This window comes from Anarhichas minor, unplaced genomic scaffold, assembly GCF_050575085.1.
Source record: "Anarhichas minor isolate MPS153535 unplaced genomic scaffold, ASM5057508v1 ptg000004l, whole genome shotgun sequence".
In the NCBI taxonomy this organism is placed as follows: domain Eukaryota; kingdom Metazoa; phylum Chordata; class Actinopteri; order Perciformes; family Anarhichadidae; genus Anarhichas; species Anarhichas minor.
The window spans coordinates 15,963,028-15,987,718 of NW_027466450.1; the positions used below are offsets into that span (position 1 = coordinate 15,963,028).

Genomic DNA, 24,691 nt, shown 5'->3' on the forward strand with positions numbered 1-24,691 from the left:
CGGCTCATTTCCACAATGTGGACGCAACGCAAGATTTCCCAACGAGATTTTTTTATGAAAGAGACTTCACCACACCAAACTCGAGGATCAAGTGAAAGTTAAAGAAAAGGGTTTTATTTATCTGTAGGGTTCTTCCCATAATGTTGTCATACACCTGTAATAACAATCTGAGCCTGTCAGTGGCAGAAACACGCACACAGTGGACGTACGTTGACAGTGAGGTGTTGCCCCCAAGCGATTACATTGCAGCCTGTTTATTGGCAGCTGTCTGCAGCGTTCTCCTTCAGCACTGGACCAATATTAAAACATTTTGTCCCCATTAGTCACAACAACATGGGAAACATGAAAAATACCTAAGTTACCCTTTAACACAATATTTCCATACCTGGAGGTAAAAATGCATCAAGCTGAAGAACTGTTTGAACCCATTCAGTCTTTAAAATAACCTGATAAAACCCAAAGAGACGAGTAATTGGCCAACTCATCTTGAAATCCGGTCAAATTGACAATGACAGCTCATCTCACGGAGCTGCAGCTTCCGAGGGGAGGGAACGCACACAATGGCAGCAGTGATTGTGAATGGAAATTACCGAGCCATGCCTCCGATGCCGATGTGTTAGTGACGGACTAAATTAGCATCCCGATCGAGCTGCGCTGTGGTTCTGGGAGCATCAGAGGGGACGTGACGGTCGCGCAGAGTGCACACTGGGAGTTATTTTTGGTTGGTCTGAAATCAGATCCGGGCCGGGCTCTTGGGAAAAATTGAGAATTTCGCAAATGATCCAATGATGCCTGTCGCTGCCAGAAACCCCTTCATCCCAGAGGACTGTGAGTGCCATTGCCGTTGCTTTCTCCACACCATTGACTGTTTCATGCTATAAGCAGCGCTGCGAGGGACTGCTGGCGAGTGTCAGCAGGAGTTCCTCTCCCCCAGCCCATATATATATTTATATATATATATATCTATTTATATTTATATGTATATATCTCATGATCTCTTTGCTGTCCTGCTGCTGGCCAAGCTCCAAGCGTCAAAGTACTATCTAGGACACATATCTGGTGTTTCTTTAAATCGCATCAGTAACCTGTTGCTGAAGAAGAATACAATATTTGCCTATTCTGTCTGAGGCGACAGCTCTGAGCCCCGCCGCCGCCTCCTCCAGGAAATACACAGTTTCATGTGACAGCTTCATGTCATTACTGGGAAAGAAGCTGCAGTGGCCTCAAGTCCTCGACAAGCGCATCTGGCAGTCGATGCAGAGTGTGGTGAATGAAACAGAGGCTCAATTGTGGATGTTGTCGCCCCGTGATAGACACTTGTGTGTCTCCTGGTGTGACTGTGTGACAAACATATAACATTAAGACGGTGCTGTCGGTGCACATCTTTTCTGGGCTGAATCGATTTTGTTTTCCACATCAACGCTCTTGTGCACTTAGCTCCAGAACAGCACTTTATCAAACAGCACCAATTGCATTTCTCCTCAAGCTTTTTCTGATGTCTACTTTTCAAACTAGAAAAAAAAACGTGATGTTTCATTAAAAAAACGACAAGAAGAGCGGGGTTTAAATTTAGAAAATTTACATTATTCGGAGACACTTTTGCGAGCCCTGCAGCTCAGTTTAATGATCGCACTGAGACACCTCTGCTGCAGTTGACATTGCTGTGAGGTGTGTGATGCTGTTGCACTCTGAGAGGAGGAGTGGTGACAAAAGGTGAGACCTACAAGATATCCACGAACTTGCCTTTCTTTTTAATTAATATCCTGGGTTTTGAGATTCACAATTTCCCTCTTTTTCTCGGTGTGAACAGAGTTCGGAACGCGCATTGTTGCAGGTGAAAAAAAAAGATAGTGCTGCACATTACAGAAGCTCCGAGCGGCAGCGACAGGTGCCTCTTTTAACTTAAAATATCCGTAGCCCTGCACAGCACGCTGTTTACTGACCCAGCTGATCTGTACGCACCGCAGGAACAATACGCATTTACCAGCAGTGAGTCCACTTTTCTCTGCCTGGATCTCACTGCTCGGTTATGATTCAGCACATCCATCACGAGGAAGATTTCCAGCTGCTCCAAGTAGCATGCACCCTACTTTGGGACCCTAATGAAATTAAGGAACGTTACCCCCCGTGTCTGTGGTTAATGCAGCACATTCACTCAGGATAAATCTGCGTTTTAATCACATTTACTGGCTACATCCGAGGGCTTATCTCTCTCAGCATGCTTAAAATGTTGCAGACCTCTGTGCCGAGGAGCTGGTTGAGCCCCCTAAATTTGTAACCGAGATGCTATCAGAGCTTTTGCTCGATAATAATTTCAGTGCTGACCTCCAAAAAAATCCACCCGAGGTCGAAGAAAACAAACAAACAAGGAATCCTGGTGAAAATAAGTGGATTGATAAATAGATAAATACCCCAAATTACTGAGAAGTCAATTCCTACATGTCAAACTAATATTACACTCTTCACTGTGCTAAATTAATTTGCAGTGAAACGTTTCCTTACACGTTGTTATTACAAATAGGAGGCGGGCGCCAGGTCACACTCCTCGTGTGCTGCTGCTCGGAGGCTGTTCGTCCCCCGTGCAGATTGGTAATTAAATACAGCTTGAGGTAAATTATATAAAAGGAAATATTGTCTCTTGGCTGAGGTTGTCTTCTCATCTATATTTCCCTGCAGCCCACCATCTGCTGAAAGTCTGGCTTCCCCAAACAATCACGGTTATCTGTGTTGTATTTGCTAAGCAATCCCGTACAGAGGATTGAATGATTTTTCCTCTCCAAGAAAATTAAGTTTTTTTGTTTTTTTTTAGTTTATTGAGGACAAAGGTGTTAAAAAGTAAGTCGGATGAAATTACTTGCGCAAGCCAACGTATTCGGTCTCCACATTGTGGATTAGTGCGGCACTGTCTTTCTTCATACCCTCCTCTCATTTGTTTGTGCATACTCGATTCCTTTCCTCAACTGCTCTCCTCCTCGCGAGGAGAGAGGAGTCGAGGCGACAGGCAGAGGCATCCTTAGCTCGGTGTCGTCATTTTAAAGCAACGTCACCGAGAACAACGAACAGCTGCATCAGATGTTCACTGTTTCTTTTTACACGTCAGAGGTGGCAAAAAGACATCCGCTCTCCTCAAGACGCATTTCGGGATTTTAGAAGTCCTTCAAGATGGAGCTATGAGATCGATGTCAGGGTCACGGGCAGGAGGACAGAGGAGATAGGACACCAGGAGACCAGGAGGCAGAAAATAGAGAGGTGAGAAGAGCGTTCTGTCTCAGTGGAGTGACGCACACAGACAAGCAGCCAGGTGAAGGAAACAAAGTCGGTGGTTCACTTAAAGGGGCCCTGTGGAATTTTCCGGTAAACAAACAAAAGGTATGTTTTACCCACTAACACCTATAGTGTGTATCCTGCAGCTCTAAGAAGCATATTGAGTGTATTTCCTTCATCATAAAACATTTCCAAATTATATTTTAAATCCAGCATTGTTAGCATCCGTGTTCACTAGCTTGCAGTCTTCTACTTTCCTATCTCTGCTGGCTCTTTGCAGCAGATCAAAGCAACCGGTTTAGTAGTGAGGAACCGTCGGCAGGACCGTATATCGCATCACCCTTGAGACACGCCACACAAAGAGAACGGGGGAGCCACGTATAGAAACTGCTCCATAGCGCTACTAGAGCTACGGAGCAAAAAATGACTGAAAACCTTTAAGCCAAACGAGAATTACCGCCGAATGAATCTGCCGACCAGCCGAGTTCAGGTTTACATTCATGTCTGTACTTCATCATTTTATCCAGTGTGTGGTCGAAGGGGTTTTGAGACCCCTTGATTGACACCTCAAAATTTCGGGGGTCTCTGAAATCACAAGACAATTATTTGTCACTAAAATGTCTTCTTAATAGCTTACTAATGTCCAGCATTGAAAACCGTGACCCCTGACTGCCACCGGGGGGGTTTTGCACACTGATTTTCAGCACATTAGAGAGACATTTGTGTGATATTGTCATCATTAGCATTTTAATTCTTGAATTATGGCCAAAAATGAGTCTTGTGAAGTCACAGTGACCTTTGACCACCACATTTGAATCAGTTCATCCTTGAGGCCAAGTGGATTTTTGAGACAAATGTGATGAAAATCTCCCCAGGACAATCCGATAACATAATGCCGACAGCCCTAAAACATAAAGTACACCCATTCATATTTCAAACATGCGGTTCCAAAAGTGAACTGATCTTTGGAGATTATCAAATCCACTTACCGGTAATCATACTTATATATTCACAACGATTCTAGAGAGAAGCTTGTGAAGTCCTGCGGTCCTCACCAAATTCAAAGCATATTTCCACGTGTGCTTTCCTGTGAACTCACCGGCAGAGACTTCTGATTTGGCCCGTCCCGAGCCGCGGAGGGTCAGCTGCAGCCGGCTGCTGTTGATCTGCAGCTGCAGCCTGTGGGGCTCCGGGTTCAGCTGCAGGGAGAGCAGCAGCCCGTCCGGGTTCCACGTCCTGAACTGTAAGCGGACGGAGAAGCCCCCCGTGGCAGACGCCGCCGACGGAAGTGACAGGAAGCTGCTGCTGGAGCTCAGGAAGGTGCAGGCCACCAGCTGGGGCGGCGAGCACGAGAAGGTCACGTTGCCCTGGAGGACGAGAAAACCCAAAGGACACGGATTCACGCGGATCTTCCGCTGCATGCTGGAGCAAGTTAGTCTCACGGGAGGCTCGTTGTGACATGTCTGGAAATAAATGTCTTGTTGATAGAAACAACAAAAGGGAACAGATGGTTTAAATAAAGAATCATGAGCGAAACCCCACCCAAACTAATTAAATGTAACCTTCAAGCTATTAAATTATCCGTCATCAATTGTCAATTTATCATCCGCAGCAATTTGTACTTCCTTGAATATAAATTCATAATAATGATCCAAAAGGGCTGCCACATTTTGTTGTGTACGTGAAAACATTATGATTAAAGGAAGTTTGACACTTAATAGAAATATACTTATTTGTTTTCCTTGTCGAGAGATAAGAAGAGAAGGTCAACACCACCCTCATTTCTGTCCATTACGTAGCCTCACAGCACCTCTGAAGCTCGCTGGCATGTTCTATCTCAAACAAAACATAAGCTTTTAGTGAGCTTCAGAGGTGCTGGTAGGAATGCTTTTACATTTATACACACGAGGCAACCTGTAGGCTCTGAATGAGACGCAGCAAGCTTTCAAGTCCAAAACTCCTCAGAGCAACGGACGGAGTCTTAAGAGCGAGAACGTCTTCTAAGGGCGGGAGGGAGTGGGGGGGGGGGGGGGGGGGGTTGATGGGCCAAACAAACAGGACTTTCACCCAGGAGGCCGCTGTTCTTGTCCCGTGTGAAACCAAAAGTTCAGATTTAAAAAATGAGGCTGTGTTCATCAAGTGAGCAAATGCATGGACGTGTGAGTGCGCGTGCATCAAAGGGAGCTAAGCCATGGATTTGTCTCTAAAGGCCGTTAATGGAGTGAAGAAATCTTTCCCATTACAAATGATATTTTTCTGTCCCGCCCAGCAGAGAGGAGGATATCTGTTCATATGCTGCAAACCCGGGCAAGCAGATTATGTTGTCTAACTGCAACCGTTTAACGTTAATAACACACAAGGCTGTCCCAAAGGCTTCTGCCCAAGCAAAGTATCTTTAGTAGGGATGAGAAGAGCCAGGCTAGCTATTTCCCCCCAGTTTCCAGTCCTTATGCTAAGCTAGGATAGCTCGGATGTTTGCCATCCAGATATGAAAGTGGATATGAAATAGTATCGATCTTCAAACTCTGAGCAACAAAAGGGAACAACAGTATTTCTCAAGATGTTGAACTATTCGTATGGAGCCAATCAAAGCGTTGACAAACTCATTTTAAACATTTGTTCTCGTTGTTTGGCACTTCCTTGTAAATTAAAGAGTTAAATAAAGATACATTTTCCTCGCGTGTTTTTCTGAGGTTGTCTAAACTCCAAAGTAAGCAGAAATGTGGAAAAGCCTGGATCCAAGCTGAACCCATGGCATTTATTTGCTCCAAACCAACATGGTCGAACCTCCAAGACAAAAACAAACATTACAGTTTACATTTCAGCGTAATTCTGAGCAGTGCAGAGGTTGTGTTAGGTACGTTCAAACACAGACCGGCGGTGTCTGCTAAGGTCAGAGTCCCATTAGTCCCGTTGCCTGCAGGGCAGCACATCTCTTTGACTCTCAATGTGATTCTCTCCCATCAACCTCAGGGAGATAGTCCCATTTAAATTCCATTACAGCTGCCATCATGACAGCCTCGCTGCTTCTGTTGTCAGCGAAGGCCTTTTAACGCAGCAATCAGACTTTAAAGGCAGAGGGTGTCTGAGATGAGATGTGGCGTGTGGATCTTTGGCCGACCTCTCTGATTTGTGTAGTGGTGGTGGTGGGGGGGGGAGATTCAAACGAATCCATTCGCACACTTGGACTTAATGACATTGTAGTTAGGATCACAATGGATGTCATGATTGTTTTTACCGTTATTCTCTCCTTCCAGGTTCTGACCAGAATGCCTGAAGAGAAAAATGTGACGCAGCAAGGAGAAATAGTCCGTCCGCCATTTTAATCCAGAGAGAAATATCTTAATTGCTATCGGACTGCCATGACACCTTTTACAGACATTCATGGTCCCCAGAGGATGTATCCTAATGACTTTGGTGATCTGCTGACTATTCCTCTCGCACCACCATGAGGTTAACATCTGTGGCTTTGAGTTCAACATCTGAACAATTAGGTGTAACCATACCAGAACTTTCTGGTAATACCAAGGTAAGAAACCAAACAATAAATCCCATGTACTTTAACGTACACTCCTTTATTAATGGTTGCATAATGTTATTATTAATAATCCCTAATAATCCGCCTCAAATTGCTGCTAACAGTTAACTAGCTCTCAGTAATCATGCTTTAACTTTATTACCTTCATATATATATATATATATATATATATATATATATACACACACACACACAGGAACATACATACAGTCAGACCTCTGCATTTAACCCATACTGAGCATTTAGAGGCAGTGGGCTGCTGTCTCGGAGAGAAATTTGAGGTTCAGATTTCCACTCAAGGACACGCAGGAGACGAGGAACAAACCGCCAACCTCGAGGTTAGAAAGGCGACGCGCTCCACCCACTGCATAGATTAGCAGAGTAGTACAGAGATGAATGCTTCTGAAATAATCTACAGGGCATTTACACAAAACTCACAGCTCAATAGCTGCATTTAAATATGTTCCTGCATACTGTCATACTTTTTTATATAATTCTCAACGTTTTTATATCATATATATCAGCCAATGCCCGGAGAGAGACGACCTGTTGAGTTAATGGAACAAACCCCCCCTCCCTGTCATACAGGAGACGTATATGAACGTCAGACAGCCGCCTCTCGTCGTCAACCTTTGCAGAGACTCCAGTCTGCACTGTCGCTCTACACACTTTACCACTAAACCATAGAATCACACTGAGTATGCAATATATATGTAAATTGATATATGTATTGTATATATGTGCTCTTGTGCACATTCTGTTTCTTCTTCCCTCTCTTTATATACGCCATCAAATCGGTTTCCATCACTGCCACAGAGACTGTTGTGTAAGATGCCTTTCAAATGGAGAAGTGGCGCCTCACATCTCGGAGCTCTTGAAAGCAGTAATTGTATTTCCTAGACGGGAAGCAGGAGGACGACACTGAGCTCAAGGATGGACTCAACCTGGATCTACACGTGGAAAGCTGAAGGTTTCAGAGTATTCATCTTTGTCAGCAGTGGAGCTGACCAACAGGTCGACGTTGACTCAGTAAAAATAAATCGTCAAATTAGATAATCTAGAAACAATATCACTATTAAAATAATGGTACATTTTATTCCACTACATTCATGTGTAATTACTAGATGCCTTAATGTTTTACCTGCTAAATGTACATGTTGGTACATTCCGTGCGGTATAACAATCACATTTAAGTGTGTTCTTGTAAAAAAAAAAAAGAATATTGTCCGACAGATTTTCAAGAACTAAAATATTGATATTTACAAGACAGATCTTGACAGATAATATCTGATACATTTCACAGTACTTTTAGTACAACACTGAACTCCATGCCACTCACCACGCTGTGTATCTGTGGCTTGCGTCTCTTCGCCAGGTCGATGACATTGATCCCGTTGTAGTAGAGGTTTTCTATGCAGCCGTGGAAGTTCTTCCTCAGAAAGGTGCCCGGTTTACCAGGCAGCGGGATGCCTCCGAAACTCAGCTTTGATGAAAGGGAATGAAAAAGCGGCGGCGGAGCTCTTAGCATTAGATGCAGAAATCGATCCAACATGAACAAGTACAACATTCTTGTATTCATGCTATATTCATAAAAGGGAATATTTACATAATATGAATTTCACCTTCTGTTCTGTATTTTACTGTATGTTAAAACCATCACAGTCTCAAAATACATGCTCACACACATTCTCACTAGTTGCACAGCTGAGTCAGTGATTCAGCGAGTGAGAGAACAACACCCACTCACTGGATCCAAACATACACTGCAGAGCCACTGTTATGCATACAGTATTCTGTTCATGGTGTGGCGCATGTTGTGTAGTTCCACCTAAGGGAAATCTTAATGCCACAGCAGTTTGGGAAAGAAGTTTTCCTTTATTCACCTTGACAATGCCCCCCGTGCACAGAGAGCGGTCCGTAAAGAAAAAGGTTTTTACCGATTTTGGAGTGGAGGAACTTGGCTGGCCTGCACAGAGCCTATTACACCTTTGGGATGAAGTGGGACTTGTGACTGTGAGCCAGACCTCATCATCACCCAACATCAGTGTTGGACCTCGCTAATGCTCTTGTGGCTGAATGGAAGAAAATCCCTGCAGCCAGGTTCCAAAATCCTTTTGAAAGCCGTCCCAGAAGAATTGAGGCGGCAGATTAATGTCCTTTTTCTAACGACTGTCGAGTGTCCTCACACAGCCGGTCAATCCAGGAGTAAGTATGCATGTTGTATTTCAACACCGGCTGGAACTGTGCAAATTCAAACTGCATCTTTGAAGGTGATTTTATGAGGATTACACCCTTAGCTTTCCATTCTCATGCGGATTAAAATAACTGCGGCAGAATTAATATGAATCATTCTTAGTCATTTTTTAAACAATGGGTTCTTGATTTTAGAATGAGGCAGAAAAAAATCAGCAGGCTTCTGATTCCAGCCGGCAATCGTCTGTCGCAACAATATTTGATCAGCTCAAATCTCTACAAACAAAGCACGTGTGTGCAGAATCTGTCGACAGGATTCTGGTATCGGAAGCACTCTGGTTTCCATTTGTAGTCCGAATAGTATAGACCAACCATTTCCCAACAGGTATGGTTGAATGCAGGTGAACAGTCCGTGTGGAGAGTAAGAGAGGATCTGGGAACCTATCGGCTATCGTCTGATGATGATTTAACTTCTTATGGTTTAAAATCTGCTTGTAAACTGGCTCCTTGTGAAACAATCCGGTTGCACACATCGTCTCTCAACTCCAACTCCAGTCACTGACAACTAGCAGCGCACAGAAGAAGAAGTCGTGGCCCAGATATCCGCTGGCTAAACCAGAAAAACCCAGAAATACAGCCTCTTACCCCCAGGAGATTATTACGAATCCCTTCACCCTAACCCATCTCACTCTTCATGCCTAAACCTGACCAGTCCACCCAACGACAGAAAGAGTCCGTGCAGCCTGGCAGTCTGTTATTCCTTTGAGACAATAAAAATAACTCATCTCTGCAACATTTCTCTCTTTTCTATCGTTCATAACAGAGACGTCATTTCCAAACATGCCGTTTCCCGAGTGCGTACAGTGAGTACACAGACTCTGTTTACTGAGGTACTCCAAGGCTCCTTACTAACTCCACTGTGCTCATCACTGTGTTATTAATGATAGGGTTGTCTGGACCTCACTGGATGAATTCGTCACGAGTTATATTCAGGTTTACAAAGCTGTTTTGTAATTGAATGATCCCGTGGACTCACCTCGTAGTCCACCTCCAGTGAGTGTCCCTCCCCTTTGGTGTGGAAGTGCTGCGTGTGGGAGTCAACTGTGAGGTTGACCTGCTTGTTGAAGCGCTCTATGTGAACGGAGTGCCACTGCTGGTCATCCAGCAGGCTACCCACGGTGACGGCAACGCGGCCGCTGCTGAACCTCAGCCTGCTGTCGTCTGCAGAAGCACAAAGGAAACAGCAAGGAACGCAGTGAGCAGCTTTACAATGCATTGGTATGGAGTTAGCTATAGGTCAACCATTTGCTGGTTTAAACTGTTCAATTGTGCACATTTTCTTATTATCTCTTTTTCATCTTGTTGTGATTGAAATGCATTTGCTTGGAAAACAGCAATCTGACTTAAAGATAGATCTTTTGGCCTGACAAATTCAGCAATTTGAAGACATATCTTTAGTCTTTGTATTGTTGTGTCACTAGAACTGAGGTGAGATGTAAGTATACCACCTCATTGCTGTAATACCTCTCAGTCCTGACTGTGAGACGAAATGCTTGTGGAAATAAAAAGCGATAGATTTTTCGAGAGGGAGAGGCTCAGAGAGCGCGGTTCACCTAAGTTGAGGTAGAGGTCCAATCTTCCGCGGTGCAGCTCCAGGGTGATGTAATCTCCTCTCTGCCCCTCTCCGTGCAGCAGCACACCCTCGGCCTGATGGCTCTTGAAGCGCAGAGAGATCACGTCCTTCACCGTCGACATGGACTTCTGGTTGAACCGATACAGCAAGGAGCTTCTGCCGTCAAAGTCTGCGACATACGACTCTAAAGGAGAACCACAGCACCTCGTGAATCAGTATTGCAAACTGTACTTCCAATAAATGATACAAAGAAATGTTCTACGAGATTTAAAATGTGCTCTACTTGGTAACACTTTCTATGATGCCCGGGTCTATAATGCATTACAAACATCTGCTTTTAGAACGGTATAATTGTAGTTATAAGTACTCATGAATATGTATTTTCTGAGAATAATTTGAACAAATTGAAAAGCATTTTTTAATGACTTACATACTCAAGTGTCATGATTCTTGATTCAGTTTTTATGCAAGAATCATGGTGTATATTAATAATGCATTATAATCACTATTATTATTATTATAATGAGCGTTTATAATATACAGTATTATACAGTTTATAATGCATTATATACATAGAAAGTGTCCCCCACAATTCTTTTAAATGTTGTTACCATCCAGTCACTGTCTGCTCTCATAATTTAGTCTGCATTGATTTATGAGCGGAATGCAATCAGAATGGGCCACTTCATTTTCCAAATGATCTGCCAAACATTCATTTTACTATTAACTGTTAATTACTAAATGACATGCATGTTAAAACACAAGACAACCCCGAATGGATAATAACAAATGAGTAGTGTGTCACTAAGAGGAGTGTGTTCAGAGTCTCATCTCAAATGAGATGGAGTCTTTTTTTGGGGAGTGGGGGGCGGGGGGGGAATTGATCGCATTGACGCGAGCTACAAGATTTAGTGTCGGTAGTAATGATTCTCTGGGGATCGATATCCGCCCGTCCCCCAGAGACATGACGTTTAATCTAAGGCTTAGCATACCCACTGGCTGCAATGTATTAAATGAAATGAATTTGAACACCACAATAATCCATCCAGCGTCAGCAGCATCGGAGCAATCAAACAATTAAAAATGTGTTTAAGTAGCAGTAGCCCAGTATTTTTAAAAGTCGAGTAAAAACCGAACAACAGATATTTTACAGGAGACGTGCAGCTCAATCTAAAGGAAGGAAATAAAAGAGTATTGGACCCAAACTTGTCATCATAATGAGAAGCTCTCTTTACACTCTCCCTGTGTCACTCTCATCATTCATGTACAATTGATTTCAGGGAGTCCCGGAGAACAGATCTGAGATCGGCGGCGGCGACCTCTATATAATCCTGCTTCAGAGACACACTCCTGCATACACACTCCTGCATACACACTCCTGCATACACACTCCTGCATACATTATCCCGCAGCAGAAAGAGCCGCGCGGCAGTGTGACCTTTCTCGGGTCTGCCGACGGCAGATTAGCGGTTTCTGTAACATAAGTCATCCATCAGTTGTATTGTGAATCATTCTGTATTTTCAGCGGTTTATGAGCAGACGCATGAATCCACAAAATATATAGACTAATGGAGGAGCAGGGAGTACGAGAGGCAGCTTGGGTTGTATACCTGCTGCTTATTGGACATGCATACGCCGTGTGTGGTGATTATGGTGGGATATTCTCAGTGTTTCCCAGCACATTAATCCAGCGGCTCACCTAGTTAGTGCTGCCTCCCCATGTGTGGGAGAGGTGTCAGTGGATCCTCATTACATGTGTTTTAAAGCATTGTTCAGCATATCAATGTTACTGTGTGTCACAGACTTCCAGTTTGTTTTAGCATCTCATTACGATTACATAGACAGAATTATTTTAATGTAATCTTTTATGTTTATATCTTTTCAGACAATAATTGTCTTCAAAAATTCATTATCTTTGTTATTATTGTTCTCTATTATTGTTTATGATTGTGTCCACTCTCAAACATTTACCCAGTTTTCTGTGAGCAGGGTTTTGTCCTTGTGTTTTTCCTATTGTCAGTTTCCCGTGCGTGCTCTGTGTGTTCCTGTAGCCGTGCCCTGCATTTCTTCCCTCGTACACCTGTTTAGTGTCTAGACTCGTCAGCCTTTTTGTTGCCAGTCCTCGTGGTCTTGTTATAGCATTTCCTCCCTCATTCCAGTTCCCTGCCCACTCCAGCTGTGCAGCGGCTCGTGATTAGCAGCACGGGTGTTCATACCTGTCTGTTGTTTGAGTTCTTTGTCAGTTTGTCTTTAGTTGAAGCTGCCTCGGTGCTCCTCGTGACCGGCCTGCCTGAGTTTCCTGGTACCTCTACGTTGTGTTCCTTTGAGAGTAAATAGTTTCTGTCTCCTGCCTGTTGCTGTCTCTGCATTTGGGTCCACCTGTCTGCTTCAAACGATGACAATGTTCCCAGAAATGGCACATGCCAGCTATCGTATATATTGATTACTTGTTCTATCTGGCGTGTGCTTCAGCACTTGAAGCTAGGCAGTGTGTGTCACACTTAGTACTTATTTTGTCATTTTTATCAAGTATTGATTTGATACCAGTGTGTTAAAAACAAAAAAAGTGATCCAGACATAATTCCCTTTCACATATATTGTAAATTGTTGTGACAAAAATCTCCCTCAAACAACTATTTTTCACTAGAAACTACATTTTTACAATATTGCATTTAAACACATCCTCATAACATTGTAATTTACTGTTGCCCAACTCACCGAAGACAGCTTGATCGCGTCATAATGGAACTCAATACAACCTCCGTTAACGTTAGCCGTTAGCTCAGTTATTTAGCCAAGCAGCACTGTGCTGCCCACCGGCTGCTAACAGCTAACAGCTAACGCTAAGTAGCTCTCCTGAGTATTTAAACAAGGATTTGTGGTGCACAAGAGTGTTTGACCACAGGTGTGTTGTAGTAGTTTGCACATGCTCAGTAACGATTAAGCAGGATGCATGTATCGGGGATCAAGGGACAAGTGTTGTTGCTGTTCCTGTGTAGCATAAATGATAAAGTATATAATAATGACTCATACTCACCGATACCCAATCTAGCATTTTAGGCTAAATCTGAAGTATGATACTCATTAGCATCTAATTTGTAAATGTGCGTGACGTGGGACATCTTCTTCTGTCGTGGCCAAGAGCAATGATTCAGTGATACGACTCCCAAGTAAAAACTCATATTATCCTGAGATATTAAGTATTCAATTTGTGTTTTTTTACAATCAAATTGGTCAATTCTGAATACAAACAACATTTCATATCATGAGACAAAGAGATAAGTAATTATAGTTTGGGTGTTAATCGGCCCGCGAGCATGAGTGAGAGCATTAACAACATCAGAATCAGAACAAGCAAAGTAATGACCTCAGCTGCGTCGGGCATGTTTCTACCTTATCTGGCTCCACTCTGTGTTTTTGTAGGTCATCGGGGTTCAATTACAAATCATTCCGTATTTTGCTGCAACATTCATCAAGAAAATGAGCCCCGCTCAACTCTTTGTTGTACTTGTTGCTGGGTGGTGATCATCCCCCTGCATATATGTTTCAGACCCGGCCTGTCGGCTTCTTGATTAGTCATGTCGCTGCTGTCTGGAGTATCAAACAGCGTGTTAAAAGTAAGTGAAGAGAAAATGGCTCTCTCATTACTCTCCATCAAGAGAGAGTAGCTGTAGGTGCATAAATGAAGGAATCCTTCTAGGTGGTGTAAAGCACAGAGGTTTTTTTTTTTTGATGTGTCGACTGAGTGCTTTCAGAGTATGTTACTCACTGTAGGAGCAGCCGTACACCTCCACTCTGAGGCCCATCCAGCCGCTGGGGTTCCAGTCGAGAGGGACGAAGCGCAGGAAACGCGTTCTCACCGGGTGGGACAGCTTGTTCTGGACAACGGCCTCCGAATTCACATTCCCGACAAATCTCTGCAGGAAAACAGAGCGACAAAGATTGATCGTGGTTGTGACCGAAGCCTCCGCCGAGAAACGGGAAAATGACCTCCGATCCAAAGTGAACAGTAATATTTTTACCAGTCTGTTGATTTAGCTGAATACTTGAAATATAAGCACAGTAAAAAAAAATCTAAAATCCTCAAATAGCACAGGCAACAACCAAATGCTGACACGGCGAGGCCAAGGGCAATGTCCTCTTCCTATCCTTGAACATACTATTTGATGTAAAGTGATGAGAATCATCGTGTGGTGTGGAAATATGAGAATATCCGTTCAAGCAGATTCCACGCGAGCAGGAGGAAAATTCCCCACCGAGGCAGCCGGGGGGCAATAACGGCTCTCGTATTGTGTTTTCTCCCTGCAAAGCTAAACAAACCTCTGAGTACAATTGTGAGATGTCATTCTTCTTTTTTCTCTTCCAACCCCTCCTCAACTCTCTCTCTCTCTGCCCCACACAAAGCCAGGGGACATAAACAAAGAGGGGAGAGAGTGAAAGATGGGTTAACAAAATGACCTCTCCTCTCAAATGACTGATTACCAGCGTCTTCATAACTGATAGTAGGCAGGTGACATATCAGATCAATAAGGGCTCCTACTATAAAGAAACAGAAATATACATCATTGACAGCGGAGCTCCAGGCTTTCGTGGACAGTTCAACACATTCAGACGAAGCCAATAATTCAGCTTTCCGCAACAGCAGAGACACAATTACCAGCGGCACACACGACTGTCCGGTACCTGCAGAGCGCCGCGAAGCAGAAGCATCATTAAATGCACCGGGATGCTGCTACTTGGTAGATAATCATGGCGACAGCGCGAATGTTGGGGCTGTTATTGTGATTTATGCCACCGCTTCCCCCGTTTTGAGCGGAGGCTCGTGGCTGAATCGCAACACGCGTGTGAGCCGAGGCTTGTTTACACATGCACAGTTATTCACGTCCGCACAGGAGGGATGAACAAATGGCGCTCGGTTTTATACGTTCGGTCAAAGCAGATGTATTATTTTACCACTAAAAACTGCTTTTAGAGCAAAATAAATATATGGGAACCTATTGGCCTTGAAAAAAACAAAACAAGCCATACATATTCATGGGGCTTTTTCTTATTCACGTTTTCCAAATGCTTTCAATCAAAATAAAATGAAATGTGGCCATCAGTGTTTTTTAGGGGGGAGAAGGGGATCAAGCTGATGAAAGCATGCTGCTGTGCTTGTGACACAGAGCTGTGAGCGTGGCCTCGTTATTTCCAGGCTTTGTGTGAGACACGCTGCAGTGGAAGAATATTTGATTGTTCCGCATTCGAAAATGTAAAGCCTTTCTGAATGTGGTTGATCTTCTTCATTGGGACTGTGTGGTTTGAAGTGATTTGACTGGCAGTGCTGGAAACATAAGCAGGTGAGACATGGCATGACATCATCTTTTTTCCCCAGTGGAGCCCTGGCCACTATGAACCAGCGTCTACAAAGAACAGAAACACTAACATATCTTAGTTTAAATAACCAAAACCAGTTGGCAGAAAAGAAAGTGTGTTCATTTAGGACGCCATTGCAAAATGAAGGTAGATGTTTAGTACATAGTTCATGGGGGTGTGGGGGGGGGGGGGCCTGGGCCCACCACCTCACATAGGAGCAAGACACACAGACCGTATAGTTGTTTAGCCTCATCTGCGTCTTTCTGTGGTTTTGTGTCTCTTTGAAGTAATTTTGTGTTTCTTTGTAGTTGTTTTGTGTCTCTTTCTAACTTTGTTTTGGTCTTTTATGGTTATTTTTGTTTGTGGTTGTCTTTCTCTTTGTGTCTATTTGCAGTTTTTATGCATCTTTTAGTAGTATTATTTGAGTCTCTTTGTAGTCGTTACGCATCTCTCTGTGGTTTTGTGTCTCTTTGTAGTTTTTTGGTGTTTCTTTTTATTCTTTGGTATTTTATTGTGATTTTTGTCTGTGGTCATTTTGCCCCTTTTTTTAGTCTGTGTGTCTCTTTGTGTTTATCTCTGTGTAGTTGTTTTGCATCTCTGTGTAGTTGTTTTGGTCTTTTTGTAGTTTTCTTATGTCTATTTGTAGTCATTTTATGTTTATCTGAGGTCATCTCTGAGTCTCTTCCTGGTTGGTATGTTTTATCTTTGAGTGTCATGTTGCACATGTTGGACCCCTCGGCCTGTGCTCGGTAGGCCCGTTCAACTATCCAACCACGTCAGTTTGGTTTATTGCTTGTGAAACTGCACTTCTTCTTATTTGTGTTACAATCATTAACCCCGTCTTTCCACTCAACTCCCAGCTGAATATCTGAAAAATCTAATGAACCAAACAAACTCTGATGAAGGCTGCACTGCAGTGATTCTAGCTGTTCATTATCCAACAACACTTACACACGTCAGCGTGAGTCATTAGTATTCCAGAGTGATACCACTACAAGAACACCACTGAGGCTGTCCCGAGTATGACGTTTGTTTTTGTTTCCACTCTGGAAAAAAAAAATTGCAACGGAACATCCGTTTGTTTCAGCCGGGAGATGAAGTAAAGCCCTCGGGGCGGAGAAGCTTTTCCAGAGGTCGGTCCTTATCCACATAAACAACCCCGCCGTGACTTCATTATTTCTATTCATGCATCTGTCACTGTGGAACAGTCTCCCTCCCCATTCATTAAGACTCTTTACTCTTCCTCTCCGGTGATGAGCTCCCTCGTGTCACTTTTCCTTTGTGTTGCGTGCAGCACAGATGCATACGTTTATTTTAATCAATTCACTGGGGGATGAATCCTGCTGCCGGCGTTGAATACAGTATGTTCCAAAAGGTCACTGGCCAGTTAAACAGCCTCAGGGAACAACATGGTGAGCGAGCTAGAAGTGTGTGACCTTGCAATGAAAATGCTAGAGCAATCCCTGACCTCCCGTCTGCCGGCCAGACGTCCTCTGACCAGGACCAACAAGCCTTATATGTCTTGTTTTTATTAGCAAGTAGCAGAGGATACGCTTTCTGTTTTTGTTACATTTCGGGTTGAGGTTTGATTAAGATATCTTGGTTTAAGTTTTGTCAAGAGACTACAGCCAAACTAGCAGCCCTGTGAGGCTGCGCAGTGACGCCCTGAGAGCAAAGTCCCAGTGAAACGGAAGTTAAAGCGACACGTTTTTTCCTTTCATCTCCCACTCGTCCTCCTGATGTAACAACAGGTGAGGGAGGTGTGTGTGTGTGTGTGTGTGTGTGTGTGTGGAGCCAGCTGTCCTCTGTAGCTCTGTATCACGCTAAACTCCAAGCAAGCCCACTTGTTAGCAGTCCAATTCAATCCAAAGAACTTCATTTAAATCCCCTTTATAACTGTACACCGCTCAATTATTCTGTTTCACTGTGTGAATGAGTCAAAGTACAGAAAGCAAAGGCGCTCCAACGTCCGTTTTACAGCGACTTTAGCGTCAGCATGGCGGGCGCTGTCCAGGGTGCTGATTCTGGAGCCGTCCTGGGTATTCACCAGTGGGCTCAATGCTGATCCTGCTGGTGGGGAGTAATGGTGAATAGTTTGCCTTGATCAGCCGCATTAGTTGCCTCACCTTTAAATCTCACAATATACATATATATACACATATATACACTTTGTTGTTCCAGAGAGGTATTTAGTTTAATTCAAATGTATTTTCCTTGTCCATTCTAGTAGCTTTTTTTATTTCTGTGTTGGCTTCAGCAACATAATATATTAGGTTTTTGACGTTTGAAGTTACTCGTACTCGTGTACACTCCGGCTCTGTTAAGCAACATTGCAGGCACCTTGTTCACAATGGCAAGGTTAACATGACGATGTATGCTGTCGGAGGTATAAGTTTGACCGTGAACATCTCAGGGTGCTTTCACACCCAACCTGTTTGTTTAGGTGAAACAGACTCCCTGGTTAGTTGAGCTGGTGTGAAAGCTGTCAATTGAACCCTGTTGTGGAGCAAACAACCAAAACGGAGACGGCTCAAAAAGGTGGGTCTCGCTTCCAAGCAGACTGGTGCGGTTTGTTTGTGGGAGAACAAATTAACCAACCACAGGATTTTATGATAGCAGATATGTGATTTTAGCACGATTTCAGAAGCTTATCTACTCATAAATCCATCTGCTGATTTTGAAGTCTGTTCAGGAAGCGATCTTATAATAGATCTGTCTAGGGCTATTTATATAACCTGTTTATGCAAATCAACACGTTTGGACGTCAGTGAACTGCTGTGCTTGTATTTGACTCTGTGTACTAAAATGCAACAAAGTATAATTCTTTCCCTCAGTGCAGACCAGATGAAAGCAACTACAGGAGTGAAAGCAACCTTATCGCAGGGTGTTAGCATGCTAACATTTGCTAGTTTGAACTAGACACACAATGCAGCTGAGGCTTATGGGTATTTGGTGCTGGAAGTTTTAGAGAAACTTAAATTATTGCTGTGATGACATCACAACAATCGCCAACGTCAGAGGGATTCTTCCTCTGGGGACCTTGAACATCCGTACGCAATGTCATGGCGATCCACCCAACAGTTAAGATGTTTAACTCAAAACCACAGATGCGAACCGCTCGGTGAAAACTCCAATTCAACCACCAATTTAATACACATAATGACCAAATGATTGTTTGAATTTCCTTTGTGATCGTGCTGTAAAATATTCCAAGCGCAGTCATGATACAAGACACAATTACGCAGATAAAATCATCAATCATGCAGACCCATTTTAATCCTTGTTAGATTCCCATCTACCTGAACAGCTAACAAGCATGGAAATGAATGTGCAAATTCTTCCTCCCTCACGGACACGAATTTGTTTCACACGTTTATTCACAGCCGCATTAAAAATAGATTTTCTGAAAAAGGTTTTTCAAGGATAATGAAGGTAATCTGGAACCCCCTGCTAGAACACATTCCTCTTCCCACCTATGAATATTTGTAAAGAGCATTCCGCCCACTCGCCACGGAGCGGATTGTTAATATTTTACAGGGAATTAAGTTAAAGCGGGATTTAAAACGGGTGCTCTGCCATTTTTAAAGAGTTAACTTTAAAAGTACCATGGAGCAAAAAAAAAACAGACGTTGATGAGCTGATAAAAGACCACATTTCACCTCCTAAATGTTTCCACAGACATGAGTTATTTCCACAGATCTTCTCTCCCCTGGCTCTCGCTAATTGGGTTATTATCAGCTTGTCGAGTAGAACCATCATGTCGTTTCACGCGTTCCTCTTGTACTTTATAAGGCTCTGCTCCCACAGACAGGAGGCTGTTTGCAGGAACAGACAGTTGAAGACGTGTTAAAGCCTTCATGGGATTTCATTTGCATTCAGTTTTTACTTGTTTTTCAGTGTTTGAACTCAAGAGTGAAGATGACCTTTGAACACTTCGATGCAGAGCAAGATATGTCCATAGATACGGTTCAGTTTACCATAATATTTAATATTATATATTAATGGTCCTCAGAGGATGGCTGTTATTGATTTTGGTAACTCAGATTTCTTTTCTAGAGCGGTGGAAGTTACCCACAAATCTGATTTGATATCTACGTAGAATTATACTATGTATATATATATATATATATATAATATTATACTATATTATATCATACTATATATCACTACGTATCTTAAGCCATACTGGTTAAGCTATGGCTCAGGGTCTGTTTGTTCCGTACCTTCATCCCCATTTTATTTTTTTTTTTTAACAGAGCTCATTTTTCCGCGGAGTTCATTTGGCTCACCGTTAGTTAAGAATGGCTGAGAGCTAGCAGTCATATCAGCAGCTGCTGCTCTCTCATTAGTCCCCCTCAGTTCAGTGTCTGGCAGTGAGCCGTTACCTTGGAGCTTCACTTGTTCAAATGCCAGACGGATGTGAGTAAGTCTCAGCCAAAGGTCTCGGTGAACGCTGTAGTTAGTCAGCTTGAGTGTGAGTTTCAGAATAAGAGAGATTTCGGACTAATTGGCTGACATTCATCCTGCACTATATAAATCATACTATAAATCCAAGTTCACATGAGCACCACAGATGAGACGGGGGGGCTTAAATCGTCTTTGTGAGCGTGCATTAAGCACACATCAGTCGATATAAAGCTCCGTCACGCCTGGTCTTAATGCTTGACAGGTTTTGGAGGACGACGCATGGTGTGACTGGTGTTATACACTGCTGAGTGCTATATTCATTTCAACATGTGAAACTCTTACAGCCCTCTCTCTTCTCTCTCTCTCACGGGTCACTTCCAAAAGGTTACAGCTGCAGGTCACGTTGATATTATCTATACACAAAGTCCTCATTTCCCTTCTCATGAATAACCACACGAGGAACACATGAAGCAAATGTCTCAGTGAACTTCACAAATTAATCTCTGGTTAAATATCGAAATATGACAAAAAAATGTTTTAGCCAGATGGTACATGAAATCTGGTCTGAGGCATGAGCAGACTAAGCTGCTGCTTAAGGCCCCCGGCCCATCAGGGGCCCGCGTTATGCTCTGCTCAGGATTTAAGTGTTGTGCTGTTTGTTGTCATATTTTAAGCATCCATAACAACGGAGGGAATGTATTTGTTGAAGCGATTTCTGTTGAAGACTAAGAAGTTTTCTGAAAAAGCATTGTGGTTTTATGAGGTGTGGACATTTTTGGCAACGCTAAGATGCATTGCGATGCAGACGTGGATCTTCTTGCATCGATGCATTGACAGAAGAGTTTGGTTTCATTTCAGCTCAGTGTGAGGCTTGTTTGCTCGAGTGTTGCTGTCATATACTGTCACGATTGTTTCTCTCCTCTGTCTCTCCTCTGTTCTCTGTGTTTCACCGGGGGCGGAGCTTAAACACACACCGTGAGCTCAGAGCAGAGAGACGACATTCAACAACAACGTTAGGCAGGAAAAAAAGGTGCTTTCAAGCTGAGATTCAAACATAGTGTTGTTCTGTTGGGAGATGCAGTGAAAGAAGAGAGAAGTGAGAGTAGAAGAGCGATGAGTGAGGAAAAGTCTGCTAGCCGCTCAGCTAATTCATGCATTTTGTATTTGTCACTGCATTGTTCACACTTTTAATGCTTTGCAGAAGGATTTTACTTTTGTAATGTTTATGTGCCGAGGTGGCTCACACAGATACCGGCATTAAAAATGTGCAGCTTTTTACATTATAGACTGCTTTTAATAAAGTATTAACTGATGAAAAATGATGATATGCAGTAATATAGAAAGTTGAGGATAGGATACAACAAATCGTTGTGCATTGAATCGTAATTGAATCGTGAGTCAGTGTATTTAGAGTATTTGTTGGGGACTATTTTCAGCCCAAAGATAAATACACACCCCGTGTGTGTGTGACAGTAACAACATGAACGTTTAACAGAGCTTGTGGGGCGGGGGGATTCTGGCTTGACTAAAGGGGTTCGACCTGTTTCAGAGTTGTCAGAACTGTCCTGTTAAAAAGCTACCAGTGCTCCTTGTTTCTCCAGATGGCTTAGTGAACTAGTCTCAGAGGCTTCCAGGTAAGGGGCTCTATTGTTCTTCCTGGGGCTCTATTGTTACACACCCTAAAGCTTTGTTTACACTCGCACCTAGCCTCCGCAGACGGTGCGTGAGCTCCGAGCACGTACAAAAGGCGCTGCGCTGTTTGTTCCAATATTCTCTGAAACACCAGAGGGCATACAAACAAAATGAACTGTGAAGAATCAAAAAGACAACCAGCGAAACACCATAAACCAACCTCCGGGATACCGAGGGAAACAATTTGATTCGGCTGCAAATTATTTGCTAAAATGTACATTTTTAAGACTGAAACATGTTTTTTAAATGTATCTCTTTCTAGTCGTCTGGCTTATTCGTTGTTGTCGTCTTTTTTTCTGGTTTTGCTTTGAATTTGGTTGTGTTTGTTAGTTTGTTTATAAAAATTAAATATGCTCTCTCCTTTCAACACAATGAAAAATACAAGAGCACGCTGCGGCAGCAACATGCCAGTCGGCAACGACACACTCCCGCTAATTGGACTGCCAAAGATAAAAACTCTCATAAAAAAAACATTCAACAACTTGTCAGCAGCCTTTGACATAACTGGGACGAACACAATGAAGGATTAATAACATGTGCCAACATCAGGCTATTTTCTTCGACCTCGAGCGCCTGCACAGGCTGGCATAACACGTTGTGACATTACATGGGGGGGGGGGGGGGCAAAAAAAAACGGTATATAATTGCGCTGACACCAGACACTCCCAGCACCTCGAGATGTGTCGGAAACAGTGAGAGGATGTGTCATCTGACCCGCACCTGTAATGCTGTCAATAAATAGCTCCACAGAGAACGGAGCGCGGAAGAGTGACGACGTCTCTCGTGACGGAAGTAAATGTAATTCTTAACCGTCGAGATTACGCAACTTCCACTCTCATGTCTGCGCGTTAAATATGGAGCCAGATGAGGGAGTTGATTGGCCGTTAGAAGCAGAGGGGAAACGGTTAGTGTGGCTGAGAGCTTCTGACTCTGTGAGTTCGGGACATCACCAATATTTCTCACAATTCACCCGGGCTTGAATCAGGTCGAGTTTGCACCAATTTCCCTTAGTGTTTTTTTTTTCAGTTCATTCTGCTGCTGTTTAAAAATAAAGTGTGTTTGTTGGCATAAGAAGCGTAACCGTACCCGACTCCCACCTAATTAATGAGGATAAATATGTAGGGAGGTAGGGCCTGTATGTTTTATTAATTAGCTACTTTGTTATCTTCATTTTACTTTGATCTTACATTTTTTAATTGTGCCTGGAATTTGAGCAGGAATAGTCGTGCTGTAATTAATAATCTGCTGATTTGCACAATTTGAATATCGACATTTGAGTATTGTGTTGATTTCTCGCTGCTGTTTGACGATCGTGTCAGTCTGACAGGAGCTGCCTCGAACAGACTCGTGATCCTCACTAATGAGTGTATGTATTTAATACATCTGTTGCAATAGCTTCAGACAGTGTGTGGGTTGAGCTGAACATTCAGGAGTCAAAGACTTTAACCTGCAATGCAATTTTGTATATATTTTATTTATTTTTATATTTATATATATATTCACTTCAGGCTTGAACAACATCTATGCAGGATAATGTGGAGTCGTACCAGATGTTGAACTAGTCCCTGCAAATATTCCCTTTAAGACCACAAGTTGTCTTTGTTACATTTGGGTTTGCGTAAGGATTAAAGCTACAAGTGTATTAGTGAGCTCTGAACAGAGCCGGGCTAGCTTTCCCCCTGTCGTTATGCTAAGCTAGGATAACTGAATCCCGTCTGTAGCTTCATACTTCAAGCAAACATATGGGAGCGGTATTAATCTTCTCTTCTAACTCTCATCAAGAAACATAAGAACAATTCCCAAAACGTCCCATTCCTCGAATCAAAAACAGCCGAGAGTGAAACTGTTGTTTCTTCTGTTTCTGTACATTTACATCCAGGATTGTTGAATTAAGCAAAATAAAACAATAACATACTATTCAGTTGTTAAAGGTAGGCTTGGTAATGTTCTTAATCATTCTATTCGGGCTGAATGTGTTGATTGGATCATTTTTTAATCTAGCGTACTATTGCTGGTTTCTCAAGATTGCCAACTCTAGCTTTAACATCAAACCTACGGTGAGTCAAAAGGCACGAATCCAATGAAACATCCGTGTGCCGACTCACCCCGACACCGTCCTCGTGCCTGTACTGTTTCCAGGCTCGGCCCGTGTCACTGTAGAGCAGGAGGTAACTGCTGACCCAGTCCCAGCTGTCAAAACGTCCCTGCGTGGCCACAGCCGTCACCTCCATCTGCTCCCTGAGGTCCACCTGGAGCCAGGGCTCTTGTTCGGTCACAACGGGAGACCAGCCTCCTGCTCCTGAAGGGGGGGCAGAGAAATACAGGCAGAGGGGGGTCCGTCAAACATCGATACTGTGGATATGGATAGAATGAACCGTGGACCGGTGTGCTTTATGCTAAGTCACCGCTCAAATTGCAAAAAAAAGTCCTGATGTGAGTACATGCAGGGAGGGTTTGCTTCATGGTGAAGTTACACTCCAGCCGACACCGTGGAGGTCAGACACCTCACTTCTTGGAAAATAGCCGATTCATTTTGAAATGTGTACAGCCGGGCTCAAGAACTGATGAAGCGCAGAATGCTGCTAGCTCAACACGTTTACCTCTGTTCC

General features: G+C 43.2%; 1 protein-coding gene across 1 annotated transcript in view; it reads right to left on the minus strand.

Moving 5' to 3' along the window:
- cntnap5a (contactin associated protein family member 5a) overlaps positions 1 to 24,328 on the minus strand; it is a 60,587-nt gene extending 36,259 nt beyond the window's left edge. The window contains exons 1-6 of the mRNA XM_076111088.1: positions 24,188 to 24,328; positions 14,398 to 14,545; positions 10,609 to 10,812; positions 10,032 to 10,216; positions 8,142 to 8,285; positions 4,364 to 4,631 (exon numbers count right to left, since the gene is read on the minus strand). Coding sequence (XP_075967203.1) covers positions 4,364 to 4,631; positions 8,142 to 8,285; positions 10,032 to 10,216; positions 10,609 to 10,812; positions 14,398 to 14,545; positions 24,188 to 24,313 — 1,075 coding nt within the window. The 5' untranslated portion in view covers positions 24,314 to 24,328. The remainder of the gene's footprint in view (positions 1 to 4,363; positions 4,632 to 8,141; positions 8,286 to 10,031; positions 10,217 to 10,608; positions 10,813 to 14,397; positions 14,546 to 24,187) is intronic.
- Positions 24,329 to 24,691: the final 363 nt, after the last annotated feature.